Source organism: Lissotriton helveticus, chromosome 5_1, assembly GCF_964261635.1.
Source record: "Lissotriton helveticus chromosome 5_1, aLisHel1.1, whole genome shotgun sequence".
Lineage (NCBI taxonomy): Eukaryota > Metazoa > Chordata > Amphibia > Caudata > Salamandridae > Lissotriton > Lissotriton helveticus.
In genome coordinates, this window is record NC_136065.1 from 592871085 (window position 1) to 592887294 (window position 16210).

A 16210-nucleotide genomic window follows, 5' to 3' on the forward strand; every position below is an offset into this window, starting at 1 on the left:
TCCAGGCCCTCTCTGCGTCTGCCAGTGCCCCGAATCAGATTTGTGAGTAGAGTATTGAGTTGCCAAAAATAAGTTATTGGAACCACCACTGGTAGGTTAATGAAAACGTATAAAATATGGGGGAGCATCACTGGCACACTGGCTAAATCCGATACTCTGAAAGGGCTGCAGCCCTAGTGACACACGTGTGTCACTAGGAGGAGTCTCAGATGATGAAGCATGACACCAATGGTGAGTGATGGGAATCCGTCCTTTTTAAGTTATTTCCCCTGGCTTGTAAAGTGGTGGACAGGTTGCGGTTTCTCTAGGTCCCTTGTAGGCTGCAACACACGTTTTTATGAGTGAGACCGGTGGATACCGTGGTTTGTGTACAGTATAAGATTGGGGAATATATCTATGGTAGGTCTTTAAATATTCCCTGAGACCCTCTTTCTTCTTTCGACTGTTTCCTAAATCTGATACTTAACCATATCTGGAACACCTCCCTGAAGACAGGCCTGTGGTTTGGAAGCATGCCTTTTTACTCTGGCTTCTTAAGAAATCAGCGGCAGATCCTGAAGTTCTTAGCAACTGCAGACCTATTTCATTGCTACCTGCCCCCACTAAAATTGTGAAGAAGATGGTGCATAGCGCAACGGGCAACTTACATAGAAAGCAACGGCCTCCTCCATGCGTCCCAATCGGGCTTCAGAGCTGGCCACAGCACCCACACAGTGCTACTAGAAGTCTCTGAATCTTTACGAGAGTCCATGGATGCTGGTGCTGTTGGATTTATCAGCAGCATTCGATACGGTTTCACACTCAATCTTGCTCAGTAGACTCCATCAGGCTGGAGTGTGTGGTACGGCACTATGCTGGCTCTGATTTTTTTTTGGGAGAAGCGCTCCCAACAGGTGTTCCTTCGTGCTTTTCTCTCAACACTGAAATCTCTGAGGTGTGAGTTGCCACAGGTTTTCGGCACTCAGCTAGTTGCTCGTCAACATCTACCTCACCCCATTGGCTACTCTGATTAAATTCTGGGGCGTGAAAGTCGTGTCTTATGCGAACGACACACAATTGGTGTTCTCCTTTAAAGAACACTCAGCGGAGGAGTTTCACAATTTCAAGGCATGCCTAAAATACATCTCAGTTTGGATGCATAAGAATTGCCTGAAATTAAAAGCAGAGAAAATTAAAGTCCTGTTTTTGAGCCAAGCATCCCCTCCTACACCCAGTCTGTGGTGGCCGTCAGAACTGAAACCACCCCCACCCCTCTCAGAGTCTGCCAGGGATCTGGGAATCAGGTTGGACAAGAAGCTCTCCTTCTCCGCCCAGATACGGCATATTTTGTTCACTTGTTTTTGGAAGATGAGGGCAATTAGGAAATTCTTACGCTTTCTGCCGGAGGAACATCGGAAGACAGTAGTCAATGCATTAGTGACGTCTCAATTGGACCATGCAAATAGCCTATAATTAGGGCTACTTGCATACTTACTCTGCATGCTCCAATGTATTCAAAACTCTACGGCAAGGCTAATGAGGCGCGTATCCAGGCGCCACCACCTCTCTCCATACTTGCAGCAACTTCATTGACTTCCTACAAGTAGGAGGATTGACTTTAAATCACTGATCCTTGTATTTAGGGCCACCAGAAGCTTGAAACCCAAGTACCACCAAAAAAGGCGACAGCTGTACCACCCAAATCGAGCTTTGAGATCCAACAATCTGTGACTCTTGAAAGTCCCACGGTACCGCAAGGTGCAACTGGGCAGTAGATCCTTCATGGTGCAGTCTTCTAAACTATGGAACACCCTCCCACTCCATCTATGTCTGCTTGAATCATAATTCCGGAGAACTTTAAAGACCTGGCTCTTCAGGCAGTGACTGCTGGCCCACCCGACCCACATGTGACCTTTCCGCTAGCCCCGGGACACCCCCGCCGAGGTAGCTGTGCTCTCTAGAAATCCTCATTCATTCATCTTAGAGAGTGCCAGTCGTCCTGCCATGGACAGAGGTAAAGTTATCCAGAACTGGATCTGAGAGGTAAAGTTATCCAGAACTGGATCTGAGAGTGGAGGGAGGTGAGTGCTATGTTCAAATTGCCTTCGAACAGGTATGGGGTGGATATATAGATTTGTATTCCAAGGTATGTGGGGCTGTTGGGACAGTGTTTGTTCCTAACGGTATATCATCTTCCAGCATGTGGCCCTGATTGGAGAATGCTTAAGATTTATTGTAGTTGACTTGTAGTCCAGAGTGGCCCGCAAACTGGTTGAGCAGACTGGCAAGTAGTGTCAAATTCATGCTAAGGTCATGTATGTATATTATGAGGTAATCTGCGTATAAGGAGACTGCATGTAGTTTCTGTCCTTGTGGCATACACCAGTTGCCAGCCCTCTGTCCAATGCTCTGCACTAGCAGTTCTATTGCCAGCACAAAGAGGTGTTGGAATGGGGGGGCATCCCTGCCTTGTGCCGCACAAAATTGGATCAAATGGATGATATGTGACAGACTGTCAGCACCCAGGCAATGGGGTTGGTGAATAAGAGTTTCATCCACCTGATATAAGCCCGGGGAGGCCAAATTTAGTCAGAGTTGCAAACATGTAGTGCCGGCCTAGGGTGTGAAATGCCTGCTGGAGGTGAAGGGAAAGGCTTACAGAAGCAGGGTGTTCTGCAGTGGCGGTTCCTACGCTAAGGTGGAGGAGTGCCACCACACTGCTCTCCTAGCAGTTTAAAAAGGCAAAATAAAATGATAACGCAACGTTATTATCATTTTATTTTTCAACTTCAGTGGCTCAATTTGTTTCATGCGGGGCGGGACTGGGCTAGCTAGAGCACTGCAGGGGGAGGAGTGGTGGCACTCTCTAAGTACGCATGACGATTTGGCCGGCCGCCTTTGCCGCCAAACAGTCATGCACACTTAGCATGTTGTCCACCAGGCTGTATTGTACAGCCAGGGTGGAGAACATACAGAGCCTCCCACTACCTGTCTGAGCGCCGAACTAGGGCACTCAGACCAATCACCACACTGCTGCCATGGTGACTGGCTTAGGGGAGTCTGGGAGCCTGTGTGCTTCTGGGACTTGAGACAGGAAGAAGAAGAGGATGGATGGGAAGCGGCGGCCGGCTGCAGCCAGGTAGGTGCGTTTTTATTTGTTTTTGTCATTCCTCACCTCCTCATCCTCCAAGCTCCACCCCAAAACCCCCGTTCGGTAGTAGCCGCCACTGGTGTGCTACCTTGGCTACCTCCATCACCTGGTATAATCATCTAATGTTCAATGAGGTGCTACAGCATGGTATAGATCCATTCTGATCTGTATGGATTAAGTCCAGCAATAAGGGTAGCAACCTTTTTGCCAGAACCTTACTTAATATTTTATACTTGGTTGAGAGTAGTGACAACAGCCTATTTGAGGACATATCGTTCAGGTTGCAGCCGGATTTGAGTAGGGACATAGCTAGTGCCTGGCAAGCAGTGAGCAGAAGAAACCGGTCCTCAATGATGTTTTGTACAATGTTTTCAGGTGTGGGAGCAGGCTGGTAGAGAAGGTGTAGTAAAACCCGATGGGCAAGCTTATTGCAAGGGAGCACGGTTATCACACTACGGATTTCCTCCTGTGTCAGTGGGGCTCCCAGTTCTGCACGGCTAGACATCAGCACTTGTGGTAGATGCAGATTGTCTAGGAAGGCACAGCAGCTGGGCACAGGGGCTCGAGGGAGCCATATACATGTGAGTAATATTCCCCAAGTGCCATATAAATGTTCTCCTGCGACCAGCACAGTGTGCCATCGGGCGTTCCTATTGGTAGAATGGGAGTTGGGGACTGGTGTGGGCAAATAATACAGGCCAGTAGGACTCCAGATCTGTCGCCTTCTGTGTGTATTTTCTGTGTGTAAGCGTTATAGTATAATATCCGTAGGCGGTCAAGGAGTTCCACATAGTGTGTGGCTAGGGTATCTTTAAAGACTAGTCTTCCAAGTGGCGCGGTTGGAATTGCCAAGTGGGTCCTGTGGTAGGAGATCAGCCCCAGGACATGGGAAGCCCGAGTGGCTTATGGTTAAACTAAGTTTTGCCTAGGTATGAGTGGAGTGGAGTGTAAGATTTTCACAATAAAGTGTGAGGGGCCTAAAAAACGATCTAGCCCGGAGTATAGTTTGTGGGAGGCAGAATAGAATGAGTATTTCCTCATTCCAAAATTTAGTTCCCTCCAGACATCAAGTAGTGACCTTCATACCCCCCAGCCTTGTAACGCCCTGGCTTGTCTGAACTAAGCGTCACTGGGGAGAGGTTGGTGAGACCGATCAAGATGGGTATCGAGGACTGCATTATAATCTCTGCCAACCAACCAAGGTAAATGGGACCATTCTGTCAGTACATAGGAGAGGGGTGATTGGAAAAGATCCTGTTCTGTGTTTGGGGCATATACACTTCCCAGTACCAGTGGTCTCCCATCTAGATTCCCTTGTACAAACACCTAGTGGCAGCGTAAGTCTATATTAGTATCTATCCGCTCAAACAGCGTTCCAGTCCATACCCATATGGCCGCGACCCATGCACAAGCTGAGAAAGCTGTGGCAAACAGCTGTCCTCTCCACTTTTGATGGAGTTCAAGCAGAAGAGAACTGCGTTTCCTGCAGGTAAGCTATGTGGGCCCTGCAGTGCCAACGTTGAGCATGTATTCGGTGTTGTTTGTTAGCCATGCCCATTCCCCTGACATTCCATGCCAATATATTATAAGAATTTTTTGTTGTCAGCATGGGTAATGCAAATATTAAGCCTGGAACATGTAGCCCACCCTCGAATCTCCTATACCTCCATAAATAAAAAATACTTTTTGTGACAGAAGAAAAAAAATGGGGAAAAACCTCCCCTCAAACACGTAAACTTCAAAATAAGGTCCAGCGAGGAGCATTTATTCAACCAGGGTAACAAACTTATCATAACTAAACAAACTATAGAAACTGCAATGGCAGTGGACTAGCAGATCTAAAGGCATTCTGGAGCCTCTGCCCACTGTAGTGAGAAGAGAAGACGTGAAAGCAATTGCCCCCTGGGGCGCCTCAGGAAAGGAACTTACGGAAGTAAGAATATATAACTTTCAAAATAAATAAATATCATATCAAGACATTGTTGTAATTTGTAAAGGCAACGAGCATACAAACAATATGGGTGTTCCAGACAGTCTGGGAGTTCATGATTGTCTGCTGGACTCTCTAAAAAAGGGATACTGAGCCCTATATCATACATAAATGATGATGATGGAAAAGTTAAGTCAGAGTGTCTGAAGTTTGTGGTGTCACTGTGGTAAACAATGCCATACTCATGTTGGAATCGCTGAAGGAGCTGGACTGGGCTTGGAGAGATTGTTGCTGCCAGGAGGAAATCACTACGGCTAATGCAGCACTTTCTTACATCCAGTGCTTGTTGAGGAGATGAGACCACCTGGAACAAGGGTCGTCAAGAGTTCCCATGCGGGCGGCGGGGATGCCGTGAGGTACTGCGTGTGACGTCCGAAGAAGTGGGGCAACAGGCATTTAGATATTGGGTCTCCAGCCAGTCCCAGACCGATTCAGGGGTGTCAAAGAACAACATTAGTTAGTCATGTATTACTCCGAGACGTGCTGGGAACATTAAAGCGTAGGTTAAACCCTCTGTACAGAGTTACCTTTTTGCTGCTAAAAACAACGATCACTTACATTCTATCTGGCCTTCTGCAAAACAGTGTCTTGGTCCCTAAAGTTCAGGATGCATGCTAATATGTGCCTCGGAGGAGGCCCCGGGCCGGGCGGCGTGCGGACACTCTGTGTGCTTTCTCTTTAGTAATCAAATCTGAGAGTCCCTGTGGCATCACTTTAGTTCTCAGCCAGTCATCAGTCAACTGTGTTGCGTTGGGTCCCTCCGTTTCTTCGGACATCCCAATCATATGCACGTTATTGTGATTCGCCCTGTCCTCTGCATCCTCTGACCTATCATGTAGTAGGCATATTTGTGAATGCAGATCTTCTATTTCTACTGTGTGAGCTGCCTGTTGTGGGATCAGGGTTGGAGGTCTGCTTCTGCTGTTTTGACCCTGTTGGTCGTTACGAAGCAAACCCAGGTCCGATGCTAGTGCACCTATCCGATGTTTGATGGAAGCACTGGAATCTCGGATTTCTTGCAGGATAATATCTAGCTTGTCTGGTCCTTTGCTGGGAGCTGTTAGGGGGATAAAGTCTACCCCTGTTCGATCTGGTGATCCATTGGCCTGGGCACACCTTGATAGGGAGCTGTTGTTGCTTGGTGGAGGGGCTCTCTTCATGCCCATAGTGCGACCCATGCCCACCAGAACCCCAGGCTGGGGAGCAGTGTGAGAGGTTTTGGGAGGCCACGTATGGAGGGCAGCGTGGGTATTGCTGTTTCATAAGACAGCATGCGGGCCTTTCAGAGGTTGGTTGCCGAGCTTTTGTAAAGTGTATCAAAGCCTCTTGTTGGCACATCTTGAGCAAAACAAGGTGGGGGAATCAGGCCACACTCATTCAGGGAAGCAATGTACTGGTCATGTAGAAGCACTGTAATTTGTGGCGAAATAAGCCAAATTATGATTGTGATTGCCCAGTGTGGCGAGTGAACAGCACAGGTCATTCACAACGGACAGTAGTGACATCAGCGCAACTCACCAAAGCCTTTCGCTGATGAAGGTATGCACAGCGAGTGCTTTGTTTGATCTGGTTGTCACCTTTCCTCCTCAGGCTCGATATATATCCTGAGTGCACGATGCCCAAAGGGCACAGGCAGCACAGGAGGATAGCACAGGGTTGAACCACTACAGGCCACACTGCCGGGCTATTGGTGTAGCTTCTGATATATGCGGCCAAGGGGTTAGGATATTCCTCAGTGTCTACAATTTAGATGGCAAGTTCTTGCCTGAGTAGTGGTGGACCCCAGTATGACAGCAGCAGCAGGAATTTGCGTGGTACAGCAATGTATCATGGGGGGCCTTTGTAGGGACTAGGAAGTTTGTTTAGGGAGCTGGGGTTAAATACAGCATTCTGGGTAAGGCAAATCCCCTGGGGCCCACCCTCTAAAGGGGAGCTTTATTGGCTATGCCATGGGGAACGCTGGTAGGCCGTAGAGTGTATTGTCTTTCTGCAGTCACTCTTAATAGGGCTATCGCTCTGCACCCACCACCTTCCTTGGTCTTTAATGAAGCGGTCTGTGTCCCTTTGGTGTGCAGACCACTTGGGTGGCCTAGCCCGTCTGAAGTTGCACATTTCTCTGCTGATGCCCTGCGGGAGGCCTGGAACACACATTGGCTCTCTGAAGTACATAAATGGGGCAGTGGTGAGCGTTTGCAGTGATGGTGAGCCCGCCGGAAAGGAATGAGATGCACCCTTCTTCCAGCCCAGTTCAGGAGTATATGATGTAGGGCCCATTGTTTTTGCCCTTACAGCCACCCACTCCGACTACGTGGCCAGCCCTGTGGGAAATCATCGGCTCCCACCAGTGCAGCGGCGTCTCACGAGGCAAGAGTTCCTGCGGCCCAGAGTGTGGCAAGTTAGACCAGTCCCAAGCAAAGGAGACCAGAGGAAGGGCTGAGGTCTCTGCTCAACTCCAGGCCACTCCCGGCTCTCAGAGGTGGGTTGAGATGAGGTTATCTGGTGCTCCACTTCACTCATCATTTCTATACCCCTTATTGTTATTGAGTTAGGTCTTTAAAACATCTCTGCTGATCGATGACTGTGACCATCACCTTTGTGAATACCTGAGGTGCACTGGTAAGGCCAATGAGGAGCACCGAGAACTGAAAGTGCTCTTGGCCTGCTTGAAACCGCATATAATTCCTATGGGACTACAGGAATGTAGATACCTGCATTGCTAACATCACCATCCAGTCTCCTGGATCAGGGGCAGACAGAAATATTGTCAGGGTGAGCATTTGGAACTTGTCCTTTCAAAGGTAAAATTCAGAGGGCGAAGATCTAGGATGGGGCGAAGGCCTTCATCTTTTTTTTTGGCATCAGGAAATAACAGGAATTACAGCCAGTCCTGATCTCCAATGTCGGCACCCTCTCCATGGGGGCCTTGGTCAAGAAAGCCAGAACGTCCCCTTGGAGTATGAACAAGTGGTCCTTCAGGAGGTGTTGTGCTGTGGGGGCCTTATCCGAGCGATGTGACAGGAAGGGTAGGGAGTTACTGTGTTTACGACAATCTGGAGCATGCATTTGTCGGATGTGATGCTCATCCACCTGGGAAGTGAAAAGTGATGCGACTTCCTAACATGCTATGGTGCCCTGCCGAGTGTAATTTTCCCATAGCCACTGGAGGGATGGCTGGAGTTTAGGTCAATCATTGTCTCTGGGGGCTTGGACACTGGCAGCCTGATCCCCAGGCGCTACCTTAAAATTTCTGCGAGGTCTGGTGTTGTTGAGGCCTTTTGGTATCCTTCCAGAAGCCTCAATAGGGGCAAAATTATTGGGAGAAACTAGTGCACCGGCAGACTGACTCCAAGAAAGAGTGCTATTACCTTGTTGTGTTACATTATGTTCATTTTTAAAGCACACTATCACCAGTGAGGATATCCTGATGCAGAGCTAATGTGTGTGCTTAGCCCTGCATATGGTAGGTTGATTAATTGAAAAGCCATGACTTCAGCTTCTTGCGGAATTTAATAAAAGAAGAGGAAGTTCGGATGTGTTGTGGGAGTCAATTCCATGCTTTAGAAGCAATGTAAGAGAAATCTTGTTAGCCGGCTCTGGTTCTGGGTATGCTTGGGAGGTTGGGAATAGAAGCTCTGTGGAGTGGAAGTGTCTGGGTGGTTGGTGGAAGAAGATGCCACTGTTCAGGAAGGTGGAGTCTAAATTGTGTGGTGCCATGATTGTGTGTGTGAGGAGTTTGAAATGAGCAGATTTGTGTATTATTAGCCCGTGTAGTAGCTCAATGTATGGTGTGAGTTCTGTGTAGAAGGTTGAGGATCAATCAGGCTGTCAAGTTGGATTGTTTGTAGTCTTGTTGTCTTCTAGTGAGTTGATTGGAGATCTTAGAATAGAGGGCCTGTCTGTAGTCTTGCTGGTGACTAGGGTGTGAGTGACAGTTTTCGTAGTGTTGCTTGGGAGCCATTTGAAGATTGTTCTCAGTATTTTCAGGGTGCAGAAGCAGGATGCAGTGATGGCATTAACTTGTGCTGGCATATTCAGTTTGCTGTAAATTATTATTCAGAGGTTCCTGGCATGAGTGATGGGTGTGGGTCTGAGTTCGGCCGGCCACCAGCTGGAGTCCCATGGTGGGGCATCCTTCCTGAAGATCACTACTTCTCATCTTGTGTGTTTTGAGCTTGAGATAGTTGGATTACATTTAGTTAGTGACTTTGGTCATTCAGGCAGTGTACTTGTTTCTTGTGTTGTTAGTCTTGTTCGAGAGGGAGAAGAGTATGCGTTGCGAATCGTCTGAATAGGAGAGGATGTTGGTGTTGGGTGCACGGATTATATTGGCCAGAGAGATCATGTATTCAGTGAAGACGGTGGGGCTGAGCAATGAACCTTGAGGCACTGTGCAGTTGAGTTTGTGGGCTTCTGAGCAGTAAGGTGTTAAGAAAGAGCAGATTAAGCGCCGAGCGGGTCAATGGATTTCAGTCTCGTGCAGGCATCTGATGAGGATGGGGTGTGAGACAGTATAAAATGATGCAAATAGGTCCAGGAGAATGAGGGCTGCTGTGCCTCCTCTGCAAGGATAATGCAGATGTAATCTGTGGCGGTGATGAGTGCTGTTTCTGTACTGTGATTGGGTCTGAATCTAGACTACCGGGCATCGAGGAGCTGTGGTTGCGGAGGTGGACAGTGAGGTGTTGGTTGATTAGTTCTCCAAGACCTCTGCTGAGTATAGTAGGAGGGAGATGGTTCTGTAGTTGGAAAGCATGGTTCAGTCAGCGGAAGGTTCTTGAGCAGGGACATAAAGGTGGCATGTTTCCATGGGGGATGTGGCGGAGTCAATGGAGGCGTTGAAGATGGTGTTAGTGCTTCGCTGATTGGTAGAAATTTTTTGGTGCCCCCGAATGAATTGTCTTCATGGTAGCCGAGATTATGTCAGTAGTGATGGTGGACCACAAAGTCAGGGTTCATTCTTCGGCCATGATGGGATATTGAGTTGCGACAGTGACGGGTTTGGTTGAGGGTCAAGGTTGCTGTATATGGAGGTGATTTAGTTACAGAACAATTCTTAGAGCTTGTTGCATATCTCTTATGAGGGGGCGATGTTGCTGGAGGATGCAGGAGGCACAGTGAAATCTTTAATGATGGCAAACATTTCTTTGTGTCAGCATCAATGCGATCTGTAAGAGCCATGTGCTTTGTGTTCCCTACTTTGCTGTCCTTGAAACACTCTAGGACCAGATCTGTCTGGTTTCCAAATAGACAGGTCCTATTGACTGGCATATCCATCAGTGTCTGCTGTACGTCACTGGAGAATCTGGTGCAGCGGATCCAAGTGTTGTGTTTGATTTACCCAGACAATCGGTCGCCTCAAGGCCCAATCTAATGGAGGATCTTGCCATATCTTGTCCATCATGTAAAATGTGCAGTAGGTTAGGCCTTACATCACGTAGGACCATGGGCAAGATATCTTCTACCATGTCCTAAAAGATGTGAGTGTATCGCCCAAGGAGAAAGCTGGTATTTACAGACCTGAGGCAAGGCTAGACATGAATACCAACATTTTGGCAAATGCCTTCATGCTTTTCGCCTCTGTCTGGCGAGATGGTCGGAAACACATTAGGGTTCAGGCATTTGTGGAGGCCTGTTCCACCAGGCTTTCCAATTATGGATCCTGGTGGAGGAAAATAGGGTCCTCCGAGCAGGCCTGTGCCACCTTGTGATCTGCCTGCTAACTGGTGGGCAAGACTCTGGTTTTGCCTAGGTGCCCAAAAGTGTGCCTGCAACAGCTTCATTGAATGGAAATGGAAGTTCCTAGTTAGTTTGTCCAGGATGGATCACTTCTTTCAACACGTTAATCTGTAGTTCAGTGGTGGGTAGTGTGAGTTCTAAGACTTTTGCTGCACTCCTTATCACATTGGCAAAGGAGGCAGGCCCTTCTGTGGTTACATTTGGGAGAGGGAGTGGAGCCCAGTGTAAGGAGAGATATCCAGGCCATAGGCATTCTGCAAATCCAGAAATAAGTTTTCGTCATCATACCCATGATAGAAATCATCATCATCTTCTCCAAATTCAGGTTGCCGTTGAGGGAATGATTTGAGGTCTGAATGACCGAGGAGGTGAGGTCAACTCGACGTAGGTGGAGGTTGCTCTGGTTCACCTCAGAGTTTGAAAGGATAAGATACTCTCCCTCCAACATCGGAACTCTGGACTGCTGCACCATAAGGAGCATCGGCATTGAGCTGGATGCGAAGGGGGGGGCTTTGGTGCAGGTGGCACAGTTGGTGTCAGGGGTGAACCCGCCTGTAGTGATCTGAAAGGGGGCCACCTTGGATCCTTGGGGATCCGTGTCAGAAGGTGCGGAAAGAGAAGAACTGACATCAGTGCATGTAGATGGTGCTGATGTAGCAGAGAGACTCAACACAGAGCAACACAATGCTACCTATTGGCATGCAACCAAGTTGCTGTCAAAACTTTTAAGGATCCAGTCTGGCACCTGGAGAAATTCACATGGGAAGGAATCTGTAGTTAGAAGTCTCTATCAGAACAAGGCTACAACTGCTCTAATGTGAAAGATTATTGAGGAAAATTCACGGTAACAGTCATGGTATGAAGGCAGTGACAGTCATGAATTTGTATACCAGCAACAACACATACAATGGGTGATCTTGGGCAAGTCGCAACAACATTCGCAAACTACCCTCTGCACTTCTGAATAGCTCCCCTTTCTTACCTGCATAGCACTCGTTTTACTGATAACCTCCGTTTGCCTTGCCACTCTGCTACCATGAGCTTCCCTTTTTCCCTTTTGCAGTTAATATTTTGACTATTATATATCTCCTTTTTCTTACGATTGCCCTCAGCTTGCGCACTACTTTGCTCCAACACACTCAAATACAGCTACCTAATGGCAGTCGCATGATTATACTGGCACCATTACTGTGACACCAGGAATTCATTTCACTACTCATCCCATATCACAGGAAAACACTCTCCACATAGGACACACTCAAAATGCACACCATTTCCAATCAGGCAACAATAAATTAATGTAAAGCCTATGTATCGCTCACTCCTCTCTCCATTAAACTCTTAGGTGATGCAACCTTATGCAGGCTAAGAGCACAACTCTGGTCAATAGTGTGACCACCACACTCGAGGTCATTGCGGACGCTGCCTCTAGTCCTGAAATTCACATTTATCAATTAATGATTCAGCTGTGTTAGTCTATTTAGTTGAATGGAAATAAAACCAGACCACAAGACCCAGATTGCACTAGGCTATCACACAGGAGTCCAGGACTTTAAACAATTTCAGTAACGACCTGGAAGGAGGTAGTTACCATAGTGGCCAATCAATTACATCACAAAAACACTTTCCACGTTGGTACACAGCATATCAACTCTCTTTCAACCAAGCACTCTCCATTCCATGGTCAGACTGGCCTATGGGGCAACCTGTCAGAGCCAGAAGGCCTGGACTGACAGGTCAGTATGTGGGCCTGTTGTATTGTCTGGTGGGCCAGTTTCTGCTGCTGTTTCCCCTTCTTTTACAACAAACATTGCCTGCATCAAGCACAAATGCCTAGCGATTCGATACCTTGCAAGCCACTTATACAACCTCTCTTTACAAGTTTTAAACTGCTCTGATTTGCAAATGTAGGACAGCTTTTTTAGCTATTGATAGACTAATAAAGGCCATGTTTATTTTGGTACCAGGGCTTACTTTCTGTCCCAGTCCAACCCTGGCACTCTCCCAATGGAGTAACATGCTACTCATTCCATTCTCCAGCGCACTTCGGCACCGAGCCAGCTCTAGGATGTTAGCTTATCAACTCATTCTGAATCCTTCCAAAACTGAATTCCTCCTCCTCTCTACCTCCTTCTCTCCTCCTCCTGTTCAATCTTGGATGAATAAACTGAATTTACTCAACAATAAACCTATTTTTGTCAACAGAGATAAATCCCTTGGTGTCATACTTGACAAAAGGCTCAATCTACTCTCCCACATAAATTCCATTGCAAAGAATGCAAGTTACCAACTGCGCCTTCTCTGGGTGATTCGACTTTTCTTTCCGGAACAAGACCTAAAAACCTTGGTCCAATCTCTGGTTCTCTCTAGATTGGACTTTTAAAATTCTCTTCTTGCTGGCCTCCTCAAATCTCACCTTTCCCCTCTTAAATCCGTTCTCCATTCAGTGACTTGTTTTGTCTTTGGGGCCAAGTGACCACATCACACCCAGTTTGTCTTCTCTTCGCTGGCTTCCCATCAAACAAGGTCAATCTACAAGGCTGCCTGTATCACCCACAAAACCTTGCACACTTCCTCCCCTCGATACCTGGCGAATAAACTTAAAATCTCTGGTGTCTCTTGACCTTCTCGTAATGCGGAAAATGTACTGCTTGAGCCCCCCCACCTTCTAAAGGGAAAGACGATGGCTCAATCCTTCTCAGGCAATATAGAATCTGGAACTCGCTTCCTCCAATACTCCGTACCACCACCTCTACCCTGACCTTTAACACTGACCTCAAATCTATTCTCTTCCAAAGACACTTCCAGAATTAAAACATCCCTTTTCATGTCCCTCAAGGAAGTTCTTACATTGTTCTAGTTATGTAATCTATGCCTGTACGATCCTCATCCTAAAGCGTTTTTGTTTTTTGTGTGACTGCCACCTATTGTTTTATTTTACTCTTCCTTCTATCTCATTAGTATCTGTAACGTGTAAATATGTAACATTTCTCCTCATGTAACGTACTTGGTTATATTGTGAAGCGCTCTGACACCTTTGGGTAAAGTCCGCGCTATATAAAAAACGCATTAAATAAATACATAAAAATAAACTCACTGACAATTCAAAACAAAGCCACTATCACCGCTTGCACCCTGGCTCAACATAAATGAAGGACTGGTGGGCAGTGTGAGAAGAGCACCCGACAATAGAGGACTTCCGGACCATTGCTCTTAAGCCGGCGCCTTTAAACACAAATCCATACTTTAAACACAGGCAAGCGCCTGGAGGCGATTGGTGTATCAGTGTGCGCTTTAAAAAACAACCCTGGAATATCAATTCTATCCCTCCACATGCCGACACTTCTAATGTTTGTTTTACTTGCGAATCAACAAAAAGTTAATCAAACACTGATAATCTGCAGGTGGGGGCAGTGGGGGTTTGATCATGGTGCTATCCGGGCAGAATACAAGACCCGCTTCCAGCTCACCTGCGTCAGCTGCTTGGAAAGATCCCAGGGCCAGAGCCAGGAGCAGGGAGGCTGCTGTCCATCGCCCCTCCATGCTGGCGGCTGTTATCAGCACTCAACCTTTGCACGAGCTGGGAGGGTCCACCCGGAACCTGCAGTCTTGAAGGACAGCGCGCCTCAGCTCAGGTGAATGACGGGGCAGGGCGGAGGAGTCTGGCGAGGCGCGCGGCAGGGACTCCGCGCGCTCTCTCGAAGCAGATCTCGACTTTCATTAGCGACAGTGCTTGAAATGAATAAATAGAAGTGCAGGTACCCTGTACCATAGTACCATAGTACCTGCTTGTCTGCTTGTTTCTGAGAAGAGTCGATAGTCTCCAATTAGAAAGCATTACGTCACTGTTGGGAAGCGCAGGTACCCTCCTTCTCAAAACAAAAAAGTGCCGGTACTTAGTACCGGCCCATTTAAAGCACTGATTCATGAATAGGGGAGCAGTGGAGCACTGACCAAGAGCCAATACTCCCTATTTAGGGACTCCAGATTTCCCAACTAGATATGTTGTTTTACCTTTCGTCCTCTTACAGTTGCCTCCGCTGGAAGTGAACAGTGAAAAATATAGCCCCACATACACTTATTTCTAAAGCCTTGTCCTCTTGGCTATACCCAAATGTTTGCATGTAGGGAGTTACTAACCATCTATGGGACAAGAAAGGGGATAACTTGTCGAGTACAGGAGGAGGGACTGGAAGGCCACAGACGTCTCTTGTTCAAGGATGCTTGTCTACAAATTACCCATTCACCGCCCGAAAGCTGGCCCCACCTCAGTGGCGTCACAAGGGTGGTGGTTGGCCATAATGCAACCAAGAAAAATGGGCCCCTATTCCAGTGTTCAGCAGCAAAAGAGCCATAATTGGGGTGCAGTGGGCCTCTGAACCCACGCCCCAAGCTGCCCCCCTGGCAGACTTTAAGGTCAAGTACTGGTCTAAGGCTGTGCACCTTGGTTGCTATTGGGATGGCTGTGCGTAAGCATGGTTAAGCTACAATAGTATATAAAACGAGTTAGTATCCCTTATTAGGGACACTGCTAACTGAGAAAAAGTTAATGCAAGACATAAGGACAAACGTTGCAGGTAGGAAGGAAGTTAAGTAGTGGGGGGCCCGGGTGGCGACGGTTGTCGCCGGCCGGGCTGTGGCGGAGTTACAGGGCAATCCGGAAGCAGAGAAGTTCAGCGCTGGACCTCAGCGGGCACATAGGGTGCCAGAGCCTAAGACTTGGGGCCTCATGGGAGGTTCCGGGAACACGTGTCGGCGCCCCATTCGTCCTTCGGGCGGTTGTGGGCCTGTGCAACCGGGGGTTTGCCTAGTACGCCCCGCAAGGGGCATGAGTATTATGTTTACCATAAGGGGCAGCGCATGGTGGTTCGCCACGGTGCTGCCTGGCTCATCAGGCGGGCAGGTGGCGAGAATGCGGCCTGCCCTTGGATTGCCCGTAAGATAACCCACTATGATTACATAACGTTGTATGTAATAAAATAAACCTGCAGCAGTTTCTTCCCAATCTAACACTGGTGTCTAGTGTGTTATTTGCGGGATGTATGCTAAGTGTGGGGTCCTGTCGCCCTGATGTATCTATGCGGCTGCCCGAGGCCACGCAGTGGCCATCAGGAGGGCGGCCCCCTAGATACGGAGGGCTTCCCCCCCGCCCCACTCTAGCCTCTCTCCTCCCCCGGGCAGGCGGAGTCCCGAGGGGAGTTAGGAGGAGCTGGGTGGGCATGTCCGGTGCGGCAGGCAGGGCGAGGGGTACTTAAGCCCCCCTCTCCATTTTCTCTGCCTCTTTGCCGCACCGGACGCGCCGTAGTGTCCTCGTGGGGACACACATTTTCCCTCCCGACCGCTCACCCTGTGTG

General features: G+C 48.1%; 1 protein-coding gene across 1 annotated transcript in view; it reads right to left on the reverse strand.

The window, feature by feature from the left end:
- LOC144754754 (heparan-alpha-glucosaminide N-acetyltransferase-like) overlaps positions 1-14500 on the reverse strand; it is a 1466120-nt gene extending 1451620 nt beyond the window's left edge. The window contains exon 1 of the mRNA XM_078642945.1: positions 14327-14500. Coding sequence (XP_078499071.1) covers positions 14327-14399 — 73 coding nt within the window. The 5' untranslated portion in view covers positions 14400-14500. The remainder of the gene's footprint in view (positions 1-14326) is intronic.
- Positions 14501-16210: the final 1710 nt, after the last annotated feature.